This window comes from Etheostoma spectabile, chromosome 9 (assembly GCF_008692095.1).
Source record: "Etheostoma spectabile isolate EspeVRDwgs_2016 chromosome 9, UIUC_Espe_1.0, whole genome shotgun sequence".
NCBI classification, from domain to species: domain Eukaryota; kingdom Metazoa; phylum Chordata; class Actinopteri; order Perciformes; family Percidae; genus Etheostoma; species Etheostoma spectabile.
Window position 1 is genome coordinate 22,795,383 of NC_045741.1, and position 27,434 is coordinate 22,822,816.

The following is a 27,434-nucleotide window of genomic DNA, read 5'->3' on the forward strand; positions in this document are numbered from 1 at the left end:
AACTTTTGGAAGTCAATAATATTCCAAGTGTTTTTCTAAATCTGACCTAGTGGTACAACAATAATTAACCATTTTCTTTGGTGACGCTTGGGATGTACTGTAGTGCCTGCGCTCTGTTTGGATGTGGAGTACCTTCAATATGGCGACTTCCGGTCTGATGACGCTTCGTGAATACCCTCTATATAGTGCACTATTTTTAACCTCCGTCATTTTAACTGACTGTCCGAACATTGACTGTGAATGCCATGTACTCTTCTTTCTGCTAACAATGTCATGATCCGATGTGTCACATCGCATCATGGGGGGGTATACAGGTGTTCTCTGATGGGTTTCGACCTGAATCGGCACTGGCAGGATCCCTCTCCATGGGCCCACCCCACATTGCACGCTGTCAAACAACTTATAGTTCAGATGAACCAAGACCCGGTGAGCGAGCAAGCATGCACGCATACACATAGCACACACACATACATGCACGCACACACACACACACACAGACACACACACAAATATGCACACGTCCTACATACTGTGTTCAACATTTTTTCAACACAGCAATGTCCCAAGAGCAATTTCTGACTCCCTGCTTGGTTCAGCATGTTCCTCCAAGCTGTGTTTAGGGTGTGTGCACTGGGGAGCGCGGATAGGCTCGTCATCACCCTAGAATGTCAGCTCGGCTCTCCTGGCCATTCAAAAACATTTTACTGAAGCAAGTCTCTATGCTTTTAGTCTCTAACTCTACTGTAACTTTTTCCTTCTCCAGTTTTAGTCTTTCAGTCAGAGGAACGCTACACAGCCAGGCAAGGGATTTCTCTCTTTGTTCCTGATGTTAATTATAAGCAGAGGGGCAGGTTGGTGGGATTATTGAAGGTCAGTGTGTGTCCTGGGAATACTCTGCCCTTTTGTACACTCCTCTAATCCTGATAAGAGAGGGAACGGGCTAGGGCGGGATGCAGGGCAGGCCAGAGATGGGGTGAGGCGCAGGGCTGGCATTGGGCAGATTAACCTTTTCCCCCGGCACTGACACACTGATCGATAGACTCTGTCATGGCAGGGTGATCCACTCATGCCTGTCATTCACACACACTCACACACATACTCACCCTGAGCAAACACGCATACACATAATAACACTCTCTTGTCCCACAACGAGAATACTGCAATGCACAGACGAACAAATGTTGTCAGACGCATACACAATAAATTAATTAAGTTACAATAACACCATTATATAGAGGAGTTGTTCCCAACATATACAGTATATATATGTATATATATATATATATATATATATATATATATATACGTATATATTGTTCTTTTCTGCCCCCCCCCCCCTCTCGCTCTCTTGCTCTCTCTCTCTCTCTCTCTCTCTCTCTCTCTCTCTCTTTCGCCACAGCCAGTTAATCCCATCAGACACACTACTCATGTCTGGGGTTCCCAGATGCCAGTTTCAATGCCAGCTCTGCAGCCTGGAGGCCCTGTGCTGCTGCCCTCCATTCATGCTCATCTCACTCAGCGGGCACAGTGTCTAATGAGGTTACCAGGGTTGGAGGGCTCCGCTGGAGGACTCCATTAACAGGAGATCAGCAGCAGAACAGTTGGGCTAAACTAGCATATATGACCCATATATTAGCTGCTAACTCAGTGTGGTCATTTGTTTACAAACTAGGAGACTGAGAGGAAGCTGTAATGGGAGGTCAATATCAATTTTAAGGTGATATTTCATACTGTACCCTACAATTGTGCCTAAAATCTAGAGTTTGCAAGTAAAGGTAGTTCTGAATCAAACACAGATACATTAACATAACAATTATTTGTCAGAGAAAGACATTGGCCTATACTTTATGACGTTTGTGTGTCTGAAAATCTATTCAGGTATGCAAGCCGAAGTGTGGAGAACAGTTCCCAGTGGTTCAGCAAGTCTCTCACACAGGTGGTTGAGGGCCACAAGACAGCTAAAATAGCTTTATTAACAGCCCTTGTTTTTCATTGTAATGTTGTTGCTTGCTGTTAAATTTGTAATAGTGTGTTAGGAATGCTGGTCTTGATGTTGATGCTATAACAGGACAAACACAGTAAATGTCAATGTGTGTTCCTGTAGACTACAATAATTTGTAATGGACTATTTCTCATAAGCACAGTTAAATCGGTAAAGGCAGAGTTACATTTTCTCAATTTTTTCTACATTCACAAAATATTGCAATAATCCATCTCTTACACTGATTGGAATCAACCCAAGAACAACTAACCCCAGCATTAAAATACAATTGAGGTTGTTATTATCTTTTGAAGTTACAGCTTTAACTTTTAAGTAAAATATGTTGGTAGGCATCAGTCTGCAATTATGTTTGAATACTTACTGTTTATGAAACTTGCAAAAATTACTAAAGACCTATAACCTGATAACTTCAAGACATGATCATAACTTTAGAAAATGAAATGAAGTCCCTTTGTGGTGTCTATAAGGCTTGACAGAAAATCCTGGTTACAGCAGAAACAAGGAAGTTAAATTGTGTTTTTGATAAATGTGCATCTCTAGGTATCATTACACATGATAATTCATATCCTTGCATGATTTGGGTGATTGCCTAGTAATACAACTCTAATTACAGTGATTCGGTGTGGTTCACTATGTGTAAAAACTGTATGCTGATGTCAATAAGTCATCATATTTGGGCTGTTTAGTCTTTTCAAGTTTCAGTAATCTTAAGGTACGTGCCTTATTATCAGTAAAACCAATACAGAAGGTGAATTTAATTTGAGGTGCTGTGAAGTTTTCCTCTGCTTTTTATGTACATAAATCTGACCCTGACGTTTTGTCCATCATCACAATTTTTTCACTACTTTAGATACTCACAGATGAGGCATCATAACTCAAAGTCACATTGCCATTTGTTGCACAAAGGAGCCCATTCAGTTTAAAACCCCATCAACCATTCTTGTGATAGACATCCTCGTCACTCCAAAGTGATTCTCCATCATTGTGAATTCAGCTGCACTCTCTTTCTGCTGGTAAAATGGCTTCCTTGTTCTGTTCAGGCAATAACTTCAATAACTGTCTGTTAGTTTCTAGACAAGTGGCATTTAAATCAAAGCTTGTTGCAAGAGCAATCTAAGCTGCATTGATATTGATAGCTGTAAACTTTTATTTGACAAATATTTGTATTTAAATTCAACACTGCTTAGAACATTTGCACTCAGTAGTGTTTATACAAACTCTGTCCTGAACTAGAAATTATCTTTTAAATTCAATGACTTAAAGTCCCATCAGCCAGCTCGCCTGGAACGGTTATATTATATGAATACAGAGTACATACAGTTACAGTTTGGCATCAAGAGTATACATTCATCACTTCTTACAACAAACAGCCTGCAGAAAGGGAAATGATAACAGATTTTTCCCCTTCAGAGGAAATTAAATCAAAACCAGAGGTTATTTAATATGAGTTGTATATGTCTAAAATTGACATTCACATGAAACAAAACTGCATTTTCAATAACATTTTTGGGGTAACATATTTTCTCCCAGATGTTTCAACATGTCCTCGTACCAGTGCGGGCGCACATTGGGAAACAGTTGCAGTTTTAAACACGTGGTTAAAGTTGTGAATTGAAACAAAACTAATTGATTAGGTCTAAGACAAGATCATGGTTTGGGACAAAATATGTAATTTTTTTTTTTTTTTTAACTTTACTAACATACAAAAATTAAAATAACTCAACATTGTCTTTTGGTGCCACGCAGTACACAAACAGTTGACCTTCTCAACGGACTTTGGTTAGAAACATATTTGTGATACATCAAAAACAAACGTTATCTGAGAGAAAATGTATTTCCCTGGAGACATGATTGAGAATGCAGTTTAATTGTGTTGGAACCTAATTTTAGGCGACAGGGCTGCACTGAGAATCAACACCCTCTCTACGGCTCTGTGCAGTTTTCGGCTTCAGCTCATCTGTTGGCCTACAGTACGTGGTTGAATCCCAAAGACTCTCCACAGCCTCCCGATATAAAATGACGATTAAGCAGATAAGTAAATTAATGGATTGGGTCACCTCATTCAACAGTATGGCTCTTTCATGTATTTTAAGAGTTTTGGAACAATAGAGTTCTATGGCACAGAGTCACTAGCTATATCAGGCTGTGGCTGCACACAATAATTCAATCAGGAGAGACATTTTTCCAGATATGCAAATGAAGTTTATTGTACAACTCAATTAAATGTACAAAGTCTTTGGCGATTAGACTCCATCGCTATACGAATATTTCGGATATCTATATAGGGATAGAGAACCATCAGAACCCCGATGGAATCTAGACACCGGTGGTAGCGACTAAGGAGCCCAAAGTCCAGACCGAAGGAGGCTCCGGACCAGGTCAGCTGGAGTGGATGACTGGAGGTGGAAGGGGAGGTGGAAGTTGCGCTCTTTGCCTGTATTGACAGTTGAATAGCACAGGGAGAAACAGATTATTTAAAGCAGGGTTGCTACTCTGTGATTAGCCGTTGCAATTTGTGTACGATTCTGATTGGTTAAGCAGGAAAGTGAACGCCTCTACCAGCAGATTCTATTAAGGAAGACAGCATTGATTAAATTAGGTCTTCCTGAAAGGATGTACGCTGAGCTGTTCAATCAGGAGAGACTAGTTGCAGATATGTAACAGTTATGCACAGCAAAAAGTATATTTATTTATATTTATTAATTGATTAGCAGTGCACCAATTAAAAGTTATTTTTATTTTTAGTTATTTATATTTGCTATTAGTCAGGGGGAAGCGTTGATTCTAACAATAGAAAATATATTTATACATACTAGACTTATTCTTCTAGACTATTCAACCTTGGGTCTTGTAGGAGTTTGTGGGCCAGTTACTGGAGTGAATATTTGGCTATGTCCATCAGGTGACAAGAAAGAGGACTTCACTGGGATGCTTATGTTGTATTGTTTCTACTGGTGGTGTAATGGAGCAATGAATTGCTACCATACCATGTGAACCATAGGACCAAGATGTTCAGCTGTTAGTAAATCAACAATTCTGTTAGTGAGTTTATTTATTTTTCAGCCTCCGGGAGTCCATAACTGCTTAGCTTTAAAGGGAGCTTGCCCATATTCTTCACATAATAAATACAATGTGAAATGTAAAATAGCGGTGTGATCAAGTTAACCATTGTGTGAATGGTGACTAAGTATATGCTCCAAAGCTGGCTGTAAACGTCTCTCCATCCATCTGAAGGCAAGTTTGCGCAAGCTGTTTCATAAAATTCCATCATTTACCATCTGCAGCTGAACATTGGTCAGCAGGGAAAATGGCTGAAAAAGTCAGTGATGCAAGAAGCTATAATCTGTTCCCAAGCTACCCTGTTGTTTGTTTTGAAAAGAGAGAAATGGAGAGGAAGGAAAAAAAGGAAAAGAGACCAAAGAAACAAATGGACCCATCTCCTTCCTAAAGCGTTGCTTTTCCAGCTCATTTATCAAAAGCAGGAGAAGAATTCTTTGTGATTGGCTGATTACCAGAAGCATTCATCACTGGTCGACATCCCCACCATTTGGACACTGCCATTTTGGATAATTTGTTAAAGATGACAAAGAGGTCACTGTTACCTTGGCTTCTTTTTGACCTTTTTTAATATTAATAAATTATTTTTCTATCCAAAACAAATGTATTAGTTCCTGTCACAGAATCCATGATTTTGCACCTAAGGCCCACTTCTGTGTGTCCTACAGCCTCACTCTTTTTCGTCTCTCTTTCTTTGTGCAATAGTCAGATTTGCATTTTACTGTACTGTTTGTGTGAAGCAGAAGATCTGTCTGTCTTATTCTCTGCCTCCCTCTCGTCTCTCTTCTCCATGTGCGTTGTCCTCTGGTGTCAGCCAACCATTTCTGATCTATTTCTGAGATTTACGGACAATTTTACCCCATCATCCCTGTGTCGTTTCAATCCCTCCATCATCCCTCTTTTTATTCTCCCTCAGTAGGAAACTGAATTGTCTGCTTTTCACAGGAAGATACAGATAAAGCTCTTACACTCTGGCAGTTTGTGTGCGTTTTTATCAACTTAGCTTAGGGTCTTTCCCTAATCTTAATTATTTAAAATTATTATGTTAAAATTATTGTTTCAATACCTCCATTCTTTACCCCTTTTTCCCCTTCACCTGTTCTCGTGGCAGGCCCTCTCAACAGATGTGGCAGCTTATGTGGCACTAACAGGCCCGAAGCAGAGGGCTGCCTGCGCCCGTTCAGGCTGATTACAAGTCACCTCTGTGTTCATAAACAGACAAATTCCGCCATCAATTTGAGAGCACCGTTCAGACTGAGAGGGAGGGGGGAGGTAGACAATGAACGAGACGAAGACAGACGGAGGGAGAATTTTGTGTCATTTACTCTCATCCATGAAGCAGGTCATGCGATCTGCCATGTTCTGTCACTGCTACATCATTAGAGGGTCACTGACCATGTGCCCCCGCAACCTGAATTGGCATCTCTAACTAATGAAATGTTGGCTAGAGTTTTACAGTGTATAGGTGATATGACAGTTCTTCTTTCCATCCATTTAGTTTGAGGAAATTTGACAGATAGATTAGATATAAATGTTTGATGCGGACACAGTTGCACAAATCCATCTGTCCAAATCAGAAACAACAATAGTAAAAATGTTAGTTTGTCAAACGGTAAGAATTGTGACACTTCAAAAACAATTTAAAAGTTGGTAATGTGTATAAGTAATATGTCAATTTATGTTCAGTATGTTATGGTTGTAAATACTCAGATTTTTTTCTTAACAAACTGAAAATCTGAGAAGTCATTTAATAAATATTGGACCTTATTAAGATCGATACTCTGTATATTAAGAATTAATTAAGAATCATGACAAACATTTGCATGTCCGGCTATTTTGCATACTGCTTACAGTCATGTTTGCTACCTGTTAACCTTGTTAACACAGTGCTACTTCCAAGGCCAATGGGCTTCAGTGTAAGTAAAAACAAACAGTAGTACAGGCTAACATTAACAGTTCTATTGGATCAAGGGAGGTTTACTTAGTCTCACTCTACTTTAAGCAATCCCATGTCTTTCACGTGGATCATTAACTTTTTGCCTGGGACATGCAGCTTTAGCCTCAGTCTTTTAGCACGATATCATGTATGTGGCCATCAAATGGATGCCCCTTCACATGGATCTCCTTAAAATGAATCAAAGGTCAGCAGGAGTTATCATTTCAATCAACTCGTGAGACTAGTGTGAAATTAGCTGGCTAGCTACAACTGATAAAATCTTCTAGTGACACCAACAAAATCAACATTTGCCAGCTGTAAACGAGAAGCCTGCTTTTGTCTGCCTCTCTCTGAAATCAAGGACACATTTTTCTGAACATTATCAGGAGTTTTGAGTAATTTATCCGCCAATGTTATCATTGTAAACTGCATAAGTATGCAGAAAAAGAAAGCTTGACAGCCATAGCAACATTATTAAAGGGGGTGGGGCTAAATGAACAGTCAACTAGCGTGCCTCCAATCAGAGGCCTGCTTTCTGTTGCCCACTTCAAAGCCTAATTGGATCTGGCACATGGAGAAACTTGTGTCACTCCTCCCACAGGCATAATAGCCAATAGTTAAATGTTGGATAATGCGCATTACATGGCAAGTAAGCTCAACTTTCTTCTCTTGAACAAGCAGCCGTTTCCCTTCTTCTCAAAAGGTATGCTGCTGATGCCAGGAGCTTTATTCAGGAGCTTGTAATCCTGCTTCAATCAGCTCCTTTTCCTTTCCATGTAAAGATGATCCCGGCATTTACAGCCCTCATCGCACCCCAGCACCCTGATCTAATTAATATGCAGAAGATAAGTACTTGTCTGACAAAATTCATTCTTTTGACCTTCTGGGTTTTACACTAAACTGTTTGCGGCCGCTGCAAGTTCACCACAAGTTGAGAGTTCCCTGGAGTTTCTGCAGCAAGATGGGGCTTTTGTTTCTCATTGAGTGGTTTAATTTGGACAGCTTGCTCTCTCTCTCTCTCTCTCTCTCTCTCTCTCTCTCTCTCTCTCTCTCTCTCAAATTGTCTTCTGACTTTCATTCGTCAGTCTCTGTTTCTTAATTGCCCCTAATTGCTTAATTACAATTTCAAATGAACAATTCTGGAGGTCAGAGCGGGTTGATAATTGAAGCATCAATCACAGTGGTGGGGCCTTCAGAACCGTCTCAGTTTGATTGACGGGGCATTAACTAAGTATTTTAGTAAGCCTGGACATGACATTGTGGGGGCTCCATTGCTGACATACTATTGTTCCTGTTGCTCCTCTGCTGTCCTTCACATGAAGCTGTGAAGGTGAAACTTTCTTGGTTAGAATCAGGACAGGAACAGTCTAAATTGAACTCAATCTGGTTTGTGTCCTTACCCATAACAAACAGGATGTGGCTGTAGGTCCTTCACCTTCTTTCTGTGCATGCTCTCTCTGTATTTGTGCAGGTTTCTTCCAGAGGATTTCATTTCATTTCATGAAGATGATATATATCTATATCAGGTTGCTTAGATACTTGGCACATTTTTTTTCATACATGACACACTGCATGGTCAAAGGTATGTGGTCAAGGGTGTCAACATACATTTGGCCATTCATACCATACATTTTTGGCCAAGCATTGTGGACACTTACTGTTTTCATGGTTTAGTTCCAACTAAGTGAACACTTATTGCTATAGCATACAATGATATTTTAGTCCAGTGTTTAGTGTGCTTCCAATGTTGTGCCCACAGTTTGGAGACAACCCTTTTCTGTTTTAACATGGCAATGGACCCTTGCACAAAGCGAAATCCATGAATAAAGGCTTTTCTGAATATGCTCCAAATAACAGATCAATGGACTCATCTATTAACTGACCAATCAATTTGGCTCTATTTACCAAATTTTGGCGTGAAGGACTGTACTGCACTGAACTGCTCTCTGACCTCGACCCCATTTAACATTTCACAAAATAAATGTCTGATCTCTCAAATTCACTTATGGGTTAATTCCGGCATATCACTGCAGCTGTCTTGTTGAAAGCATTCCCAAAAGAGTTGGAGTTGGCAATTTAACGTCAATGGTTTGAAATTAGATATATCCAGCTTCTTGTCGTCTGAAGATTCTGAGTAATTAACTGAGTTAATAAATTAAAATTTTAATTACAGAAATAAAGAAGTAACAGCCCGTTAGCCTCTGTTATAAGCAATCTGCCACTTTTGATCACCTACTTGTCCACCCTCCTCCAATTTATCCACCTCTATATCCTCCTACTTTTATTCTTCTCCCTCTTCCTAGCCATCATGTCCTTCAGACCCAGGTGATTATTAGGCTGGTTTCCCTCATCTAGACCCTGGCAGGTTGGTTGGAACTCCTTCCACCCTCCTTCCTCTGCCTAATGGACCTGGATTCACCTCTTAGACTACCCCCTTCTCTTTCTAACCCTCCCCTATATTCCTCCCTCTTCCCTGTTCCTCTTTCTCTATCTACCCTCCCCCCTTCTTTTGATCCCCTATCTAACTCTCCCTTTATGTCTCTATATGTATTTCTCCCTCTGTCTACCAATACTGCTCAGTTGGCTGCATTTAGCTTTTTTCACTCTTGCTCTTTTTTGTTTTGTTTTTCTGTTATTTCTCCCTCCTCCCATGCACTGTCCTCTTCTACTCCCCTCCTCCTCCACCTTCTCCTGCTGCTGTTCCTCTCCTCTGGGGCTCCATCCATCAGGTTGTCGGGGGCTGCTAGCGGCCGACTCCCAGCCACCATATTTCACCGCCAGCCAGCCAAGCAACTGACAGCACAGCCACCGCCAGGAAATTGCTTTGGCTGTGAGCGGAATTTCAAACACAGGCACACTGCGTCGCCGGGCCGCCCAAGCACCGCTTCCCTGTCTCTCTCTCTTTCTCTCTCTCTCTTCTGTCAATCTCTTTACACCTCTCTACATACATCTCTATGACTCTTTGTATCTCTCTCTGTCTTTCTCTCTTTTTCACTCTCTCTTATGGACTTATTTCCTCTCTTTGCACCCCATCTTTATGTTTTTGTTTGCTCTTTCCCTGCCCCTCTGCCTCTCTCTCTCACACGCACGCATGCATGCACGCACACACACACTTACACTTACACACACACACACACACACACACACACACACACACACACACAACACACACACACACACACACAGAGTTACAAACCTATATGCAACATTTTCTCACATAGTCTTTTGTCCGTCTTTGTTGTTCCCTCTCTCTGCTCTCACTCCCTCCCCCTTGCCTCCCACTATCTCTCCCTCTCCTTTTCTATCCTCTCCTTCTTCCCTTCCTCTCCTCCTCTTTACAACCCACAGGGAACAAGGTGTGGTGTTGAATGTGTAATGAGCGGAGAGGGGAGATAAAGAGGAGGATGAAGAAAAAGAAGAGGAAAAGGATAAAACCAGGAAGAGGAGAATGGAGTGATAAAATAGAAGAGGCAGAAAGGAGGGATTGGTGCTGATCCTGAGTTAAGGGTCGGAAGGTGTGCATGTGTGTGTGTGTGTGTGTGGGGGGGGGGGGGTATTCCTGCTCTTGTCAGAACCAGTTTAAGACTATTGAAGTGAGGTTTCCCAAGGGAAGACATTTTTGCTGAACTTCAGATCTTGACTAGTTTAAATGTAGGGTTTAGGAATGGTGTTAAAGAAATGCACCAGATTTTTTTAGACTGTAATTCCAGTATTTACTACAAACCTCCCAAACTGCAGACCTTTATATGGGTGAAATACCTGAAATGGTTCCTTCAGTCATCCTGGATTGTAAATGTCTTGCATCATCTAGGAATGTCAGATTGAGGTTTAAAGTTAGAAATTGGAAATAAGTCATAAGTCAAGTCAGTGGAAGCTCCCTATTTGTATCACAAGATAAAAGTGTGTGTGCGTGTGTGTTGTGTTTGTGCGTTTGGATTGAATGATAAAACAATTGAGCAAGAGAAACAGATCTTATCAAATCCATTTTACACACTGTATGCTGGAGAGAAAAGACATTACACAGTCAATATGAAGCCAATATAAACCTGATGAATACGTATGTGATGAATGTGTGACATCCACGTCAGAGAAAGAGTGTGTGCGTGGGTCTTTACACCATATTAATCTCAGCTCACAATCCATGTATGTCCTGTAGTTGTGCCCTTCAGAAGGACAGTCTGATTGAATTTATCTGTGGATGGTTGGCTCCTTTCAGGTAGTAAACATATTGTCAGTCTGCAGTGTCAGAAGGGGTTTGTCCCGTGTGTGAAAGCCTCTCCCGAGCACAGTCTCACCACAGCAAAGAAAGGCCTCCCCATAATCCCAGTGGAAAAACTCTGGTGTGGACTGTTGCTGTTGTCAGAAAAAAATATACCATATTCCCTACCAACCTGCTGTTTTTTTACCTTCTGTCTGTGCATCTCTCTATTTCTCTGTCTCTCTGTTCTATCTGTTCCCTCTTTTCCTCCATCAGAGAGTTAGTTTGGAGTTCTACATTGATGTCCATGCCCATTCCACCATGCTGAATGGCTTCATGTACGGCAATGTGTTCGAGGACGAGGAGCGCGTCCAGAGACAAGCTGTCTTCCCTAGACTGTTGTGCCAAAATGCACCAGACTTCTCCTTTGTAAGTCACACAAACAGACTCACACAAACACACCAAAAAGGCGGGCACAAGAGCAGAATTTCACCCATCTTTAATCCCAGGGCTAGCTCAGAAAGAGAACATGAAATAGTTGTATAATATCTCAACAACTACTGGTACGGGGGTGTTCAGCGAGGCATTTAATTGCCAATTGTTGCACTCTTAGTGGCACACACCTTGGTTGCACCAGGCACCTTCAAGGTGTAAATGTGTGTAAAAAAAGCCTGCCAAGTTGGTTTGATGTGAGGAATGTGTTCATTAGCAATGCTGCTAAGGCATGTGAGTGTTAACACAAATACACACACACACACAGGAGGTGTTAAATTATTGGAGGGGATATGTGCACACACACACACACACACACACACATTGATAAGATCTCTAGAAAATATCTAAAAAGGTATGAATTATGTAAAAGATTACAGCAGAATTTAAGTATTAGGTATGTAACATGTTGGTGTGCCAAAACAGCAGCAGTGGTAACAGATGTTCTTGAGGAGAAAAATATAAATGGAAATTATGCATGAGAATCTAAGGTATGAACTGAAGTAAGAAGGGAATGGTCAATATAGGCCATACTGTATAGCCAATTTAACAAGTAAGAGGAAACTTAGAATGTAATAAAAATAAAAATAACATTTAAAATTTAAATTTTATTTGTAGTTGTTACATTGTGAGTTGCAGGTTTAAAAAGAATTCTGCGGATGAACTGAAAAGTTTCTCAGACATGTAACCATTAATACGAATAGGTATTTATACTGTATGCATGGGCAGAACATAAATAGCAGTCACTGTGTAGGTCCTTACAAAGCACACAACTGTACTGTAAAAAGTAGGCCAGTATATTCTGTAAGGGCAATGCAAGTGTTCTGCAAAAGCACCCTCTTAGGTGGCTGAAACTGGGTTTATTTGGACAGAACTGTGTAGACTGAGGCCAGCAAGGAGGGGAAAATCAAGGAGGAAATGAAATTATTGGAAATGAATGGAGGAGAGAAGCAAATAACTGAAGGGCATGGGGGAGAAAACATCCATTCAATGACTTTGATGCTCCTCCACTAAGCCACTCATGCATAACCTAATAACACCTTTAGCATACAGGTACATTATCCACCAAACCTTTTCCTCTCAGCCCCATGTCACTTCAACTGACCTTCGTTTTCTCAGTGACGGTGACATTTCATAGCAGAACCACTTACACACATCATAAAGAATAACCTTTTACTGCCCATTGACACCCAGTGCCAACCTCAATACATAGACAAGCCAGAGAGGCAGATGTTCACCCACACATGTATGGAAATGTCACCGATGGTCAGTGTCTATACTGTAGTTACTAAGGACTAGAAAAACACTATTTACAGGAGATTCTCTCTCTTTCTCTCTCTCTCTCTCTCTCTCTCTCTCTCTCTCTCTCTGTATTGCTTGTGTGACAGCTGGCCCAAGGGTCATCTCCCTCCTCACTGTGCTTTTGTCCCTCTGCCCATTCAGCACTACCTAAAGCCCAGTGCAGCAGCACAACACAATCATGGCAAACTCCCACTGGTGGCCGCCAAGTCTGCATTTCAGCAAGGCAACTCTCACTGCAGCAGAGTGGAGTGACAGTGAATAGAAACTTTTTCCACACTCTTCCCAAGACAGCATCATATTTGTGTAGTATAGCTGACATGCTGAAACCCAAAATAGCCTGGAGTTTTTGTTGTTGTTGCTATAGCCAATTACAGCCTTGTAATGACATTGTATGAAGTCAATCTGTTTAAATAAGCTACTGTACCCTTCATCATTTGTCCTGGATTCTCGAGAGGCTTACCACCACAAGTTACTGAGAGACAAATTGCTGGATGCTAATGCATTTCCACTGATAAAACATGTCAGTTGATATTGACAGTAGCTGTTTTTTTCATTTATCTACAAGGAAATGTGGTCAAAATAAACTGTGAGTCAAATATTTGTGATGTATGGTGTTTCCGTGCAGATATTAATGGATGGATTTCTTATCGTAAATGCAATAAGAGACTTGTCTTAATTTAGCTTGTCAAAGGCTGGTTCTCAGACTGACTCTAGACCCTGCAGTATATCATGCTCTTATCAGTGGAAATAATAATACATTTCTGCATACTACATATATTTATGCTAAAGGATTGCTCAATCCTACATAGTATGAACTGTGTTGTACAAAACTACTATTATAATAGCATGACACTTCGGTGATTGCTTTATGTCCCAGAAAAGTCAAACAAAATAGTCCTTAAAAACTAACGCTATAGAGGTCTCAGCATGTATGCCCAACACAATCGTCACTTTGGGGTTCTACAAAAGTTGTCAGACCCATTTCCACCAGTGAACAATTGCACTATTTTAAAAACAACAACTTGTACAGTGATATATGAACTGGGAAACAAAAGCTATATGTTTTTTCTAAGTGTGAATTTTCTTCTCTTATACTGTAAGAACTAATCCACGATTCAGGCTTTCAAAGACTTTCAAGGAAAGTTTCACCTGGGAAACATTAGTTATCTATTAGTACATTTTGAGGCTCATACTAATTTCTATAGAGTTACTCAGGATCCATAGAGGTAATTAAGGTTACATGTCATAGTTTGGGCTAATGATCTCTTGGGAAATTCTCCGGACTCCAGAGTCATGCTTAAAGAAGCGTTAACAGGGAAGATGATGTAACAAGGAAGATGCTTGCTGACACAAAGACCTCAACCCAAATCCTCTGTTTTTTTGTGTATTTCTCTAGTCTAACACGTCCTTTAACCGGGACGTGGTGAAGGCCGGTACTGGTAGACGGTTCCTTGGTGGCCTGCTTGATGACACATCCTACTGCTACACTCTAGAGGTGTCCTTCTACAGCTACATGACGGCTGGCAGCACCGCTCCTGTGCCATACACTGAGGAGACATGTATCCTTCAAATGTATTTGATCTGTGTGAGCGTACACATGCATCTGCGTGAAAGTGTGTCCCCGAAGAGAAAGATCACAGTGTAGAGAACAGCGGTCATGTGCTGTTGTTTCTAAGGGCTTCTGCACACTGCCTGTGTGACACGCATGTCTCAGGCGCGGTTCAAGCCGCATGTATGTTAGAAATAGGACCGACGCCTGTTTTTCACACCACAGGCAAGTTTGGACGCATTTCCAGGCAAAACAGAACACTAAACGATGCTTGTATGTCATTTTGACATGAATAGATTTAATAGATTTGATAAATGACATTTTCTGTTGAACTTCTTTCTAAATTGAATTTCAATTGGATTCTGATAAAACAATAACATGGACTTTATTATCTCAGGAGAGGGAATTGAAATATAAAAATATATATCGAAATTTGTGCAAACAAATGTCCAAACACAAAAATATTCACAAAATAAAATTGAAGAACATGGTATTATTTCATTTTATCAATGGGAAACATACATGTGTACAGACAAGGCTAGCAGCAGCAATGACGCGTCAGACACGTTTCTGGAGTGCAAAGACAGCCGCCACGCAACTGACACGCAACAGAAACACCATGCTCACGCCATGCAGGCAGTGTGCAGGAGCCCTATCCTAGCTGGAAACATCAACAATATTGTCTTCTCTCCCTGCGTGTTACATTTGTGTGAGAATAAGACTAAGCTTTCCTGGATGATTGGATCATTTTCTACCTAACGGGGGTTGTGCTGCGTTGAACTGACACACCCAGCCGACGAGTCGCTTCCTATTCTGTGTTCTGGTGCCGGGCCTTCTGGCGTCAGTCATCAGGAGGGACAGCGTGCTTGTGTGCTCGTTGACTTGGTGGGGTAGTTCAGGTTTTAAAAGGTGTATTTACAAAAGCTGTGTTTAAGGTTAAGGTTAAGGTTGAACTGACACACCCAAGCGCCGAGTCGCTTCACATTCTGAGTAGCTCCGGCGTCTCTCGTTGACTCGTTGACTTGGTGGGGTAGTTCAGGTTTTAAAAAGTGTATTTACAAAAGTTGTGTTTTGGGAAAACAAGAATATTCTTTGTCTTCAATAGTGTTCTTCAGGTAGAAGTCTGTGGTTTGCAGCCGTCACTCTGCAGCGTGATTCTTCCGTGATTGTCTCCCTCTGTAATTTTTTTCAATCTAAGTCTCTCACACCTGCAACGGCAAGTGCTGGGTTAAATCAGATCAACCAACATGCCCCTCCTCATGTGTCATTTGTCAGTCTGACGCTCATCAGGCTAATTACACACGCGCTCAGCTGACAAAGACTAAAATGTGACAAAACACATACACACACACACACACACACACACACACACACATTGTTCCTATAGTTACAATATCCCACTGAAATCTAGACACTTGATTTTGTAGTAATCTTTGTCAATATTTTAATATTTGTATCCCTGGTAGTGCATGCATCCTTGTGTGTGTGTGTGTGTGTGTGTGTGTCTCAGGTCATGTGTACTCACTAGAAAACCATGTTGCTTTTTTTGTTGGCTTTTGTTGCGACAGATGGTAGTGACAAAATAAGTATGCAATAGTTATTAATTTAATGTAATTTACAGAGAGAGGAGAAACGGGTCTTGTGTTGGCATGTGTAGTGCGTTTGTGTGCGCACAGTTGAGGCTTTGACTGCGATTAACAGTGGCGCAATGGAACCAATTGATGATTCCTGTCGACTACGATCATGACCACGCACACAGCAGCGCACATACATTTGTTGCAGGAACAGAAGGTCACAGGTGCCCTAATGGAGCCAGATGGGAGGAAGTTTTCCTTCAGTTGACCTTCTCAGGGCTGAAGAGCTCCTGAGAGCTGGCCGATAGCAGTCTGATCTTACCGATAGAGTGAGTGAGAAGAGGGAGAAAGAGGGATTTAGAGAAAGCGATAAGGACCCTACATATGAAAAGTATGTGCAAATACTCTGCAGGTGGAGGGCGGAGTGGATCTAGACGTAGCCCTAGTGCCCTCTAGTGCTAACCGCTGGCACAGTCTGAATCACCAGAGATTATTTCTGATTCAAACCCACATTAAAAGATTTAGGTTAATGCTACATATTTATAATTGGAAATTTGTAGAAGTAGTAGAAAATACAGGGTAAGCATTTTGGGATGGTGTGTGTGTGTGTGTGTGTGTGTGTGTGTGTGTGTGTGTGTGTGTGTGTGGGCGTGCGTTTGCGTGTGCGGTGCTATATGTTTTCTACACCCTCTAATCACTTTAATGCAGAAACATCTCCAGTTTTGCATTACAGCAGTGTCACCTAAATGGAAATCCAGGGCATGTGTATACATACAGGGCACAGCCACAAACAAATAATTAACCTTGTTTTGAGGAGATAGGTTCCTGGCTGTGGTGATACACAAACTGTGTTTGGGCTCAAAGCAGGATAAGAAATGGGGAGCCATGTTTCTTCCTCTACGTGTGTGCAGAGGGGACAATTCTTCTAGAGCCAAATTAGGAGAAAAGTCAGCCTTTGTAGGAGGACTTGCTTGATCTTTTTTTCGCAGGTGTGGGTGTGTGTATGTGTGTTTGGCTGTGAGAAGGGGAGGTGTACAAGGAGGAGGGGCTCCACAATGTGGGCAAGCAGCACAGGGACCTGGTGTTGAGTAGAGATTGAGGTCAGGCAGGTTGAAGGAACCGACCATGTCGCTTTTTACGCCCCAGCAGTCTGCTCGATGGAGCGTGCAAATCATCAACAGAGACCTTTAGCATCTAAACCCCCTCCCCTCCACCTTTCTCACCTGATTCACACACACACACACATACACACACACCACACCACACACACCCACCCACACCACACCACACACACACACACACACACACACACACACACACACACAGTCCTTTAAACTAATACATGACAAACAAATGAGTAATAACTTTGGCCCCTAACTCTTACCACCTTCAAAACATGCCGCCCTTACACTTTAATCTTTCCTGACTCACCTGCTCCACTGCTGTGACTTGTAGCCACCAAAATTGAAATCTTAACCTTTCTCACAGCTGAGACTTTTGTCACAGTTTGAAGGTGCTCAGAAAAGGGATAACGTGGAGTGTGTCTGTGTTTGTTTTCTGATCCTCCATTTCATGTCCTCCACTGTCCTCCAGTCTGTCCTTTCCTCTCATCTCGTCACCCAGAACATAACAGCTCATTATATCATTTAGTCAAGCTGAGAATCCTCTTCTCTGAAACAGCAGGGACAACCTCTATCGTGTGTCTGTCTTCTGTTCGTCCTCCAATCATTAACACATATATGTGTGTGTGTATATATTAATTTTTATATATATATATATATATTTATATCTGCTGTCATTGGATTGTTACATTTATAAAAACAATAGAATACCTACAGGATTAATGACAGTAATAAGGAACAACTTAAAAACCACATGTACCATAATGAGACGTGTGTGTGTATATTGTTATGTACTTTTTGTTTTACATTGCTTTTATTTCTTTAAATTTTGTACACAAAGCAGTCTTTCCTAAACATCAAAGAAGTACTATTGTAAAGAAACACAATAATTAGAATATAAAAACAGTACCCATATGTAGAGAAGCTTGTATCAGAAGACTCTTGTATTCCTGCTTGAGCACACTGTAAGAAAACAGAAGCCCCCCTTACACGTATTCCATTTTACTACTCAAGTTTCAGAGCTTGTCTGTCCTGTCAGGGATTTAAATCAACCCTAGCTTGTCCCTGTGGGCAATGAGACGTGAGGTCTTTCACTCTGCTGAATTGCTATTGGGGACAAAAATGTCCCTTTCTGTATTGCTGTTGTTGACTAGCCTCTTAATTAGCATTGATAATTAGTTCCCTACGTGCCAGTGCAGTGACAGGACCTGTCAGTGACCCGTATTGATGGCTTGAATGTCCCCTTTCTTTTCTCCTTGTTAATTCCTGTCCTATCTGGACAGCATTCTCCACGTGTCTTGTCCATTTTACCACTGGGGGCCTTGTTGTCTGATCGTCACCTTGTCTGTCTGTCTTCCAAGACCAGGCACAAGGGACATGACGGTGAAAGCGGCTAAATGGCATGCTGACAGTAAACAGCTGCAGTAAACAAGTCATGTCCCCATCTCCTTTGTCTCACGTATCTCATCAGCGCCTAAGCTGGCGTGCCCTTCAGCCATGACAATAACCTGCAATTGATAAGACAAGACTGTTATGTGTACCGAGATGTTAAAGAATACACCTCACACACTTCAGTGACAGGCAGGCATGATGCTAACAGGCTGTTAGGCCTTGACCTCTCTGGAGCTGGATAATGATTACACAATGATAATGCTTTCAGATTAAGTTAAGTTGATGATTCAGATTTAACACTATTGTCAGTGTTAGTCTGTATTAGTATGTGTTATTTCAAAGGAGGCTGCCTCGATGTGGACTAAAGCAGCTGAATGTTTTCTGAATATTTCCACTACCACCACCCCTGTTATCCAAGCTACAGCTCACCAACTGTTTCCTGGCTCTCGCACACATCACTTCCTGCTGTGGCAGCAGTCTTGTTCCAGAACCTATGGTTTCCCCAGGCAACGGGCCAGACAGCAGTCAGGGCATCCTCTACATCTCCAACCATTCGCCACGTGGATGAAGTTCTCCTTCAGAAGCTGACCCTCCATCACAAAACCTCCTGTAATAGACAGTGAGTCGTGACAAGCCAAGCTGAGCGGCCATCTGCGCACGGTGGGGTCCGGAAGATATTTTTGTCACTGAGCGTGCCTGGCCAAAGAGCTCAGGACTGGCTCAGAGCTCTGCTGATGAAAGAGAATGAAGGAAAACACCAAAAACTTTCCTGAGGTCAGAATGAAGATGCCAAGAATACAAGGGGAGTGAGTTAATGTATAAAGTACACAGGTATATGTGAGTATGTGTTTATGTCCTTGAATATGAACGATTGTGAAGGTGTATATCAGTGTATCAGCTCAAAACAACTAGTAGCAGATCAAAAACTATCTACAGTCAAATCATATGTGTTGTTTTTAGCAATGGCAGCAGCTAGGCATATGAATGTCTGTCCTGTCCAGTTAGTTGGCCCACCACTTTGGTCCAGACTCAACCATTTTCAGATGGATGGCCATGGTTTCCAGAGGTTGAATCCTAATGACATTGATGATCTCCTGCCATTTCTCTAGCACAACCAGCAGGTCAAAGTTTTCACTTTTACTGTGATGTTTCAATCATGACATTTGGTATACACATTCATGTCCCTTTCATGATGAACTATACTAACGGTGATCACTTGACTTTCCATCAAGCGCCATCATCAGCTAAAACTTTTAATTTGTCCAATACTTTGGCTACATAACAAAATACATTCTTATCATCCTCAGCCTGTTTATCATTAATCAGCTAACATGCTTAACTAAGATGGTGAACACAATAAACATTATACCTTCTAAACATCAGCATGTTAGCATTGTCTTTGTGAAATAGAACACTGTTACCATTAAGGTCAAAGCACAGCTGTCCTGCTAGCATGGCTACAGACTCTTAATCTTGTTTATAACCATTATACATTAAAATTAGCATTAAACGCAAGATTCAGAAGGATATAACCTTTTTCAAGTTTTTTCATTTGTAGTTTTATCACGCACACACTCGCACGCACGCACGCACACACATACTCACGCACTCACACAGCGGCTCTGGCCTGATGCAGGACTCACAGACAAACATCCAGATGGGGTGTAAATATAGACTCTGGAGTCGTGTGGAGAGCATTGCCTTCATCCTGCCGAGTGAAGAATGCAGTCCTGTTCAGACTTCCGAAGATACATAAAAACACACCCTCAAAGGCCAAGGTGACAGACTAAATACAGAGGGGTTTGGTTGCATATTTACAGGCCTTACTTAACAGGTATACCCAGGTCTTTATTGATGATAGCCTTTTAGGGTTATATAGTACCCTGTTTGTGTGTTTGTGTTTGTTCGTATACAGTATGTGTTGATTCAGAAATGACAAAGCCTGAAGTTTACGTCCAGACAGCCTGTTTAAACCAAGAATGGATGGTTAACAAGTTAACAGGCTTTAAACAATAGATGTTCACCTTTATAGCAACCAGGATTTATGTAGCACAGGTATTTTTTTTATCATTAAGAGAAATTGGAAAATAGAAATAAAAATGGCCGAATCCATTTTTAAATCTTTTTTTGTATGCCAGTGGTTTCAATCACACGTTTGTGACAGATAAATAGTCCAGCGGATGGCAGGCTGTATCTAAGTATCAACAAGGTAATGACAAGGAAAAGTGACAGATTACGTCTCTGTGTTGCTCCATCATGCTCCAGCCTGATGAAGAATGGAGGTAGCTAAACATCAATGCCTTGAGATAGGAAAAAAACCTTATGTTTTTGTTTGTTTTGTGTCAGGTAAACGGTATAAATGTACATTCTGTATAGATGGAGAATGATGGAATAAGCACGATGGACATGTGTCTAAAATTGTGGATAGATAGATTGACAGCTTACAATGATGGTGTTTTTCTCAATGATTAGATGAAATTTACTTCTGTTAGCGACATTGTTCTTATTTATCTGTATTTACTATATCCCACTCTTGGTCTTTGGGGAAATTGTTGGCATTCGGTGGTTCTCTACTTCTTCATTCATTAGACCCTGATTGTCATCATTACTTGCTCTGCTGGCCTAATGATCACAGGCTTAGCAACAGCACTCATAGACGCTCAGCTGTTTTGTAAAAGCACTAAAGTTATTGATATTGTGCCTAATATAGTGAGGGACAATTGGTCAGGGGAAGGATGTGTGTGCTTACCTCTAAATTTAAATAAGGCCTCTGTGTATAAGTAATTGTTTTTGTGTGATTCATACCAGCATTGTGCATTTGGCTGACCTGAGTGAAACGCAGTTGATTTAGCCTCAGTTAATTCAGACTGCGATGGACTTACACTGCAAATTTCTCTAGTTGATAGTCACTAGTTATTTACTGTACCTCGCTGGGTGTGTTGGTGATGGCAGACTAGATGATTTGAATGCTTTTTTATTTAAATATTACCTTATGTAAAACATGTGAGAAGTTAAGTGGAGATTAAATGGTTTGAATGTGTCATACAGATATACCTATTAGATACAGTATTAAAAAGTATGAATGTCATTTTGACACAAATACATTCAATAAATGACATTTTCTGTTGAACTCCTTTTTAAATTGTATTTTAATTGGATTCTGATAAAACAATAACATGGACTTTATTATCTCAGGAAAGGGAATTGAAACACAGTCAATAATTTAATATTTGTATCCCTGGTAGTTCATGCATGCATGTGTCGATTGGTGTGTGTGTGTGTATGTGTGTCTGTCTGTCTGTCTCAAGTCATGTGTACTCACTAAAAAAACATGTTGCTTTTTTTTGTTGCTTCTTGTTGCGACAGATGGGCAGTGACAGAATAAGTATGCAATAGTTATTGATTTCATTTACAAAAGAGAGAGGAGAAAAGGGACTTGCGTTGGCATATGTAGTGCGTTTGTGTGCGCACAGTTGAGGCTTTGATTGCGATGAACAGTTGCGCAATGGAACCAATTGATGATTCCTGTTGACTACGATCATGATTGCTAATTCTCAATGCAGCTTTAAGTTTCGTGTCACAATTTAATGCAAGGGCTCTGCACCTTTCTAAAGGGGCCACCATGCAGTTTGGGAAACACTGATCTAGGAAATGTTTAAGCAATGTTAGCTGAGGCTCTTCCACAGACAATTGGCTTTAACTCCCTGTCCTCAGACACAAAGCTGGGCAGGAATGTGGCACGGACCTTCCTGGATTATTACAAACTCAACAACCTCATCAAGGACAACAGACCTATTCACATTCAAAGGTAAAGCAGTATGGCATTAGAAATAAACACATTTTAAATTAAATTGTTTGCATGCTGTATTGTATTGTATTTTGTTTTTTTAACTATACCTACCATCTACCACCATTTTTTTGTCTCCAGTTCTGAGGTGATGTCCCAGACAAGCGACGTTAACAGAAAGGGGAATGGTTTTGGCAGAGACGCAACAGACAGAGAGAAGGAGAAGAGCATGGGTATCAGGCATTAGACAAACAGACAGACGGACAGACAGACACAGACTGAGCATGTATAAAACACAGAGCACCGTCGCAGGAGGATCCTTCACACTTCATTGCCTTTAAAAGCTCTACGTCTCCCTGGCTATAAAGACTTATTTTCACAGATTTGTAACAGTGGGATGACTGGTACTTGCAGGACTAAAATCAGAACAAGCTTTGTCTTGGGTTATTTAGTGACTTTAAAATGTGGACTATTGAAGGCTAAGGAAAGACAGACTGGTACTACCCATCTAGTCCACTTGAGGCCTTTCATTTAACTGCTCCTATTTGTTGTTTAATCAATTGTAAATAAATGCATGCCTCCATGCTGTTACTGATTTATTTTATGAGTATGATGTTATTTTCTCTGTTGGTATTAGGATTAGTCATTAAACACTTAATCACAATACTGAACCTGTTGCTCTCTAATACGAATACTGATTAATTATCATTGGATTTATAAAAATGAGACCTACAGTATAAAGGACATCTTAATCTCATTATCTGTGCATTGTTGCATTGTTTGCATTTATAGATATCGTTATGCTCATGTAGGATGATTTTACAGCCATTTTCGAAAGTCATACGTTATACCTATGGTTTAATACAGTCAAGGTAGATGTCTGAGATATTTTGAGGTTGAGAGGGGAAAACGGAAATGGATTTACGGCCCTACAAGTATTCAGATAAAAGGTGAAGGATTGAGTTTGATACTGTCTATGTATTTTACAAAGTGTGGCCAAATAGTGTCAGAGCCTACAAAGTCCAGCAAGAAGAAGTAAAAAAAAAACACGATATCTGAAAAGTATTTGGGCCGAGGTGGCATGGCCAGCAAGACACATAACAAAGCTGCGAGTGGAAAAGGCTCTATAGAGTCAGAAGTGAACTTACACAGAGTGTCAAACACAGATTCCCCAAAACTCAGAAGGAGACAGATATGGTACAAACAGAGATCCAGACTTTCATACATGTCCATGCTCATGTTCACAATGTTGATTGAACTTTCCTGAACTGTGGAAATACTATTGAAATTCTTTACAAAACTTTTGCATACTATAGTGTAACATCATTCTATAATGCCACATCATTCTTGTATAACTTTAACTGCAGATTTTAGGGAACTTAAATACATATTTAAGATGGTGGGTGTGTTTGTTTGTGTGTGTGTGTGTGCGTGCGTGCGTGTGTGTGCGTGTGTGTGTGTGTGCGTGTGTGTGCGTGTGCGTGTGTAGAAAAATCTTTTGATTTGTCACTTGTTGGTCACATGACTGTACATCCGCCCTGTGTGCCTGTTGCTGTTTGGCAGCTATGACAACGAACTTTGAAAAGTTGGATGAATGGCTTCAATGAAGAAGAAACTTACCTCTTCTAAGGTGCATCACAAGTCTCTGAAATGTACCGTATATTTGGACATTCAGACAGTAAGTGCCTCCTGACGCTGCTCCTGTAACGTTAGCTTAGGTAACGTAAACTAGCTAACGTTAGCGGGCTTAACGGTACATCCTCCCTGTCCTTATTAACGTTCCCTATCTAACTAGCTAGCTAGCTAATGGTAACCAACTGTCTATGAATTTAACATGTAGGTTAACGTTAAATGTGTTTAAATGTCGTAGAAATAATTAGCTAACTAACTTAGCTACATAGCTCCACAGAAATGCCTTTTCCTAAATCCTCCTAAACATGAATATTTTAAAGCATGCTTTTAACAATCTTGTTTTAAACCATTTTGATCGATTTTAATTTGTACAGACCGTTAGAGATGATGTAACGTAGCTAGCCGGTTTAGAATAAAATCTTGGCCACTAGCTAGTTAATCACTATTAAACACTTAACGTTACCCAAAAAATAAAATGTTTTGCTTGTTTCTATAACGGCTGACATGAGGACAAATAAGTAAACTTATATTTAAAGCCTCTAAACACACACACAGGTGATTTCAGTTGTTGTTGATGATTAGTTATACCTCTGAGAATAATAACTCTAAAGCTGTCACTTGTTCTGCCCTAACTGGTGCAACAAAGCTAACAGGAGACTTAAATCAATCAGTCTATACCATACTGTAAAAATGGTGTATACACAACCACACAGTCCTGGGAAGAGGTCTAATCAACCAGATTAACTCAAAACACCTGTGTGGGTATTCAGGGCAAATGGTAAATGGTATTTGTAATTGTTATTACGCTAGTATTTGTATTTCTGCAATTCGAAAAGACACATCCAATATTTTCTGTAGCCAATTTCTTTTTGCTTTCTTACTCCAGTCATTAACTAAAAGGGAGTCCCCCCTACATTTACATATTGAGCCTAAAGTCGTAATATCGTTATGTTTCATTTATTGTGCAGCACCTGTGGATGCATCTGGTTGGAAGCTGATTTGTTCATATCTCATTTCCACTTAGTATATTAAAAAGCAATTCAACTTAATTAGTTTTGCAGGTTACAAAAAAAAGATAAGTGGTAATGTTAGCAGTAAAAAAATACCTACTGGTGTTGATACTTAACTAAAATTTTAAACTTTAAGGTTGCTGAAAAATACCTACTGGGATTGATATTTAACTAAAATTTTAAACTTTAAGGTTGCTGTAGCACAATGTTGCTGTCATCATGTATACAAAGATACATGATGCATATCTTTGGATGGGCTAAATTATTTCTGAAAAAGTTATTTTTAAATGTATTTATATTGTGTTCAAGAAGAGGCTCTTTTTTTGCCATAAAACAAATAAATATGCCAGTAAAGGATACATACAAAAACAACTGAAAGCCAGACCTGTCTCTGTGCAGGTCACATGTCCAGGATTGCTCCTGACTAGAAACAACGATATCTACCTCAGTGTGTGTATCATGGGCCAGCACAGGAAGACTCCCAGTTTGCCACCTGCATTCCCTTTACTCTTCCACCACAAAATGGTATTCGTCAAGGTGAGAATTATAACTATGTTCCCTCTATTACTTAGACACACGATGCGCCTCAGACTTTGTGTTGGCTCCTACAAAAACCAATCCATTGTACTTTTATTTTGTAAAGAGTTAGGGTCAAGAAATCTACATCCTAGCAGTTGTTGTCTCTTAATTTGTTTCTATTTGACTAATTTAATACTTTATTTATCCCCAGTGGGGTTATTAAAATGTTAGAAATCACTACACATAGGCCTAAAATACACACACATATTCTCAGGACCTATTCATGCACAAATAGAGAGATATTAGAGTGAGTGGGCTGCCAGTGCTAGACCAGCATCCGTACTTTTGTCCATTCTGGGAATTGAACAGGCAACCCTCCGGTTCCCAACTCCACTCCCTACGGACTGAGCTACTGTCACCCAAATCCTTGTGTGTATGACCTCTCTTGTTGCCTAAGATTTCGATTTATTTATTTTATTAGGACAATGCACATTAATCAATATTTCTGTGAATGTGCCAGTGTAAGCCAGTCAGCAAATTTGTAACTGTAGTCCTAGTTACCTAGCATGCATGGTAGGTGGGAGGAAACCAAAACACCCGGAGGAAACCCATGCAAACTCCACACAGACAGGCCCTGCCCAGACCAGCAATCAAACTCTGCAGTGCCAATTTGCTGTGAGGCAGAAGTGTACTGTAACCACCGTGCCACACTGCAGGCTTCCACTGGGTAATTTTTTAACAGGTCTAAGGATTCTAACTTGCAGCCCTCCAACTCCTGATAAAAAAGGCCAAATTTTCTCTTGGGAGAATGGCAGGTTTAGCTACCGGTCTGTCTGCCTCATCTTGTTATAAGTATTGATTTGCTACGTCTGTACTCTGTTTTACTAGACTTTTCCCAGCGTTGTTGACCCTGCTGATGTAGCTGACCTCCTGGAAGGTAAATGGCCATCTGGGATTTGCTTCCACATCTCCTAGCTCTGAATTCTCTGCTATGCAAGCTTATAGGCTATTAGCTGTGATACTGATCATTAGCTCACAGTCTATTTGTGCTTTCCTTCTTTTTAGCTGACATAACATCTTTTGAGCTGATTCAGTTGGTGCCTCCAGGTATGCTTTCTGATGATGCCATATGGGCATTATAAGTCCCCACTGTATCTAGTCATTACTCTGCAAAAACAGGATTTCTAATTTGGATTGCGTTTATGTGTGTGGTCCTGTTTACTGTCTGTCTGTGTATGATTTTTAGAGGGTGAGGTCCTAGCGAGTATGGAGGAGAGCAGCAGAGATTTTCTGTATCCTGGTCCCAGACTGAGCTCCAGAAAAGGAGTGGCCGAGAGAGAAGTACTGATGAAGAGATCTTCCTCCTTTCCTGTAGGCTGCATTCCATCTATTCCTTTTATTTCATTTTTGAATCCTCCTTCAACATCTGTGGCCATATTCATCAAACTTCTAAGAACTAAGAGTCAAAATAGGAGTAAAAAGGTTATTGGCTAGGTTTGAGCAATAAGACCCATTTATCAAGGGACATACTCCAGCTTACACTGAAGTGTCAAAGTAACTTTTGAGTAGCTGTCAAGTGATCACATCACTGATCACATGTATGTTTAGAAAAAGAACAGCAAATTAGAGATATGGATGTAACCCTATATCTTTTATATTACACATTCTATAAATAATATAAAGTTTACTCAGTGGTATGTTATTCAGCAAAAATGTAATCATTAAATCATTATAAAAAATTAGGATAATTTTATTTGTATAAAATCAATTAGATCTCCTTTAGTAGATACTGTGGAATTAACTACAATCTAATTTGTGTGTGTGTGTGTGTGTGTGTGTGTGTGTGTGTGTGTGTGTGTGTGT

The 27,434-nt window shown here is 40.5% G+C and overlaps 2 protein-coding genes and 1 long non-coding RNA gene across 3 annotated transcripts in view; 2 read left to right on the top strand and 1 right to left on the bottom strand.

The window, feature by feature from the left end:
- agbl4 (AGBL carboxypeptidase 4) overlaps positions 1-23,005 on the top strand; it is a 281,610-nt gene extending 258,605 nt beyond the window's left edge. Inside the window, exons 9-13 of the mRNA XM_032526873.1 lie at positions 315-426; positions 11,470-11,622; positions 14,384-14,546; positions 22,338-22,431; positions 22,552-23,005. Of these exons, the coding sequence (XP_032382764.1) occupies positions 315-426; positions 11,470-11,622; positions 14,384-14,546; positions 22,338-22,431; positions 22,552-22,657 (628 nt within the window). The 3' untranslated portion in view covers positions 22,658-23,005. The remainder of the gene's footprint in view (positions 1-314; positions 427-11,469; positions 11,623-14,383; positions 14,547-22,337; positions 22,432-22,551) is intronic.
- The window catches only part of LOC116696120 (uncharacterized), a 13,571-nt gene continuing 1,151 nt past the window's right edge, over positions 15,015-27,434 (bottom strand). The window contains exons 2-3 of the long non-coding RNA XR_004333627.1: positions 19,993-19,995; positions 15,015-15,188 (exon numbers count right to left, since the gene is read on the bottom strand). This is a non-coding gene — a long non-coding RNA (uncharacterized LOC116696120). The remainder of the gene's footprint in view (positions 15,189-19,992; positions 19,996-27,434) is intronic.
- The window catches only part of spata6 (spermatogenesis associated 6), a 23,616-nt gene continuing 20,080 nt past the window's right edge, over positions 23,899-27,434 (top strand). Inside the window, 5 exon segments of the mRNA XM_032526877.1 lie at positions 23,899-24,088; positions 25,452-25,589; positions 26,460-26,508; positions 26,637-26,678; positions 26,818-26,942. Of these exon segments, the coding sequence (XP_032382768.1) occupies positions 24,005-24,088; positions 25,452-25,589; positions 26,460-26,508; positions 26,637-26,678; positions 26,818-26,942 (438 nt within the window). The 5' untranslated portion in view covers positions 23,899-24,004.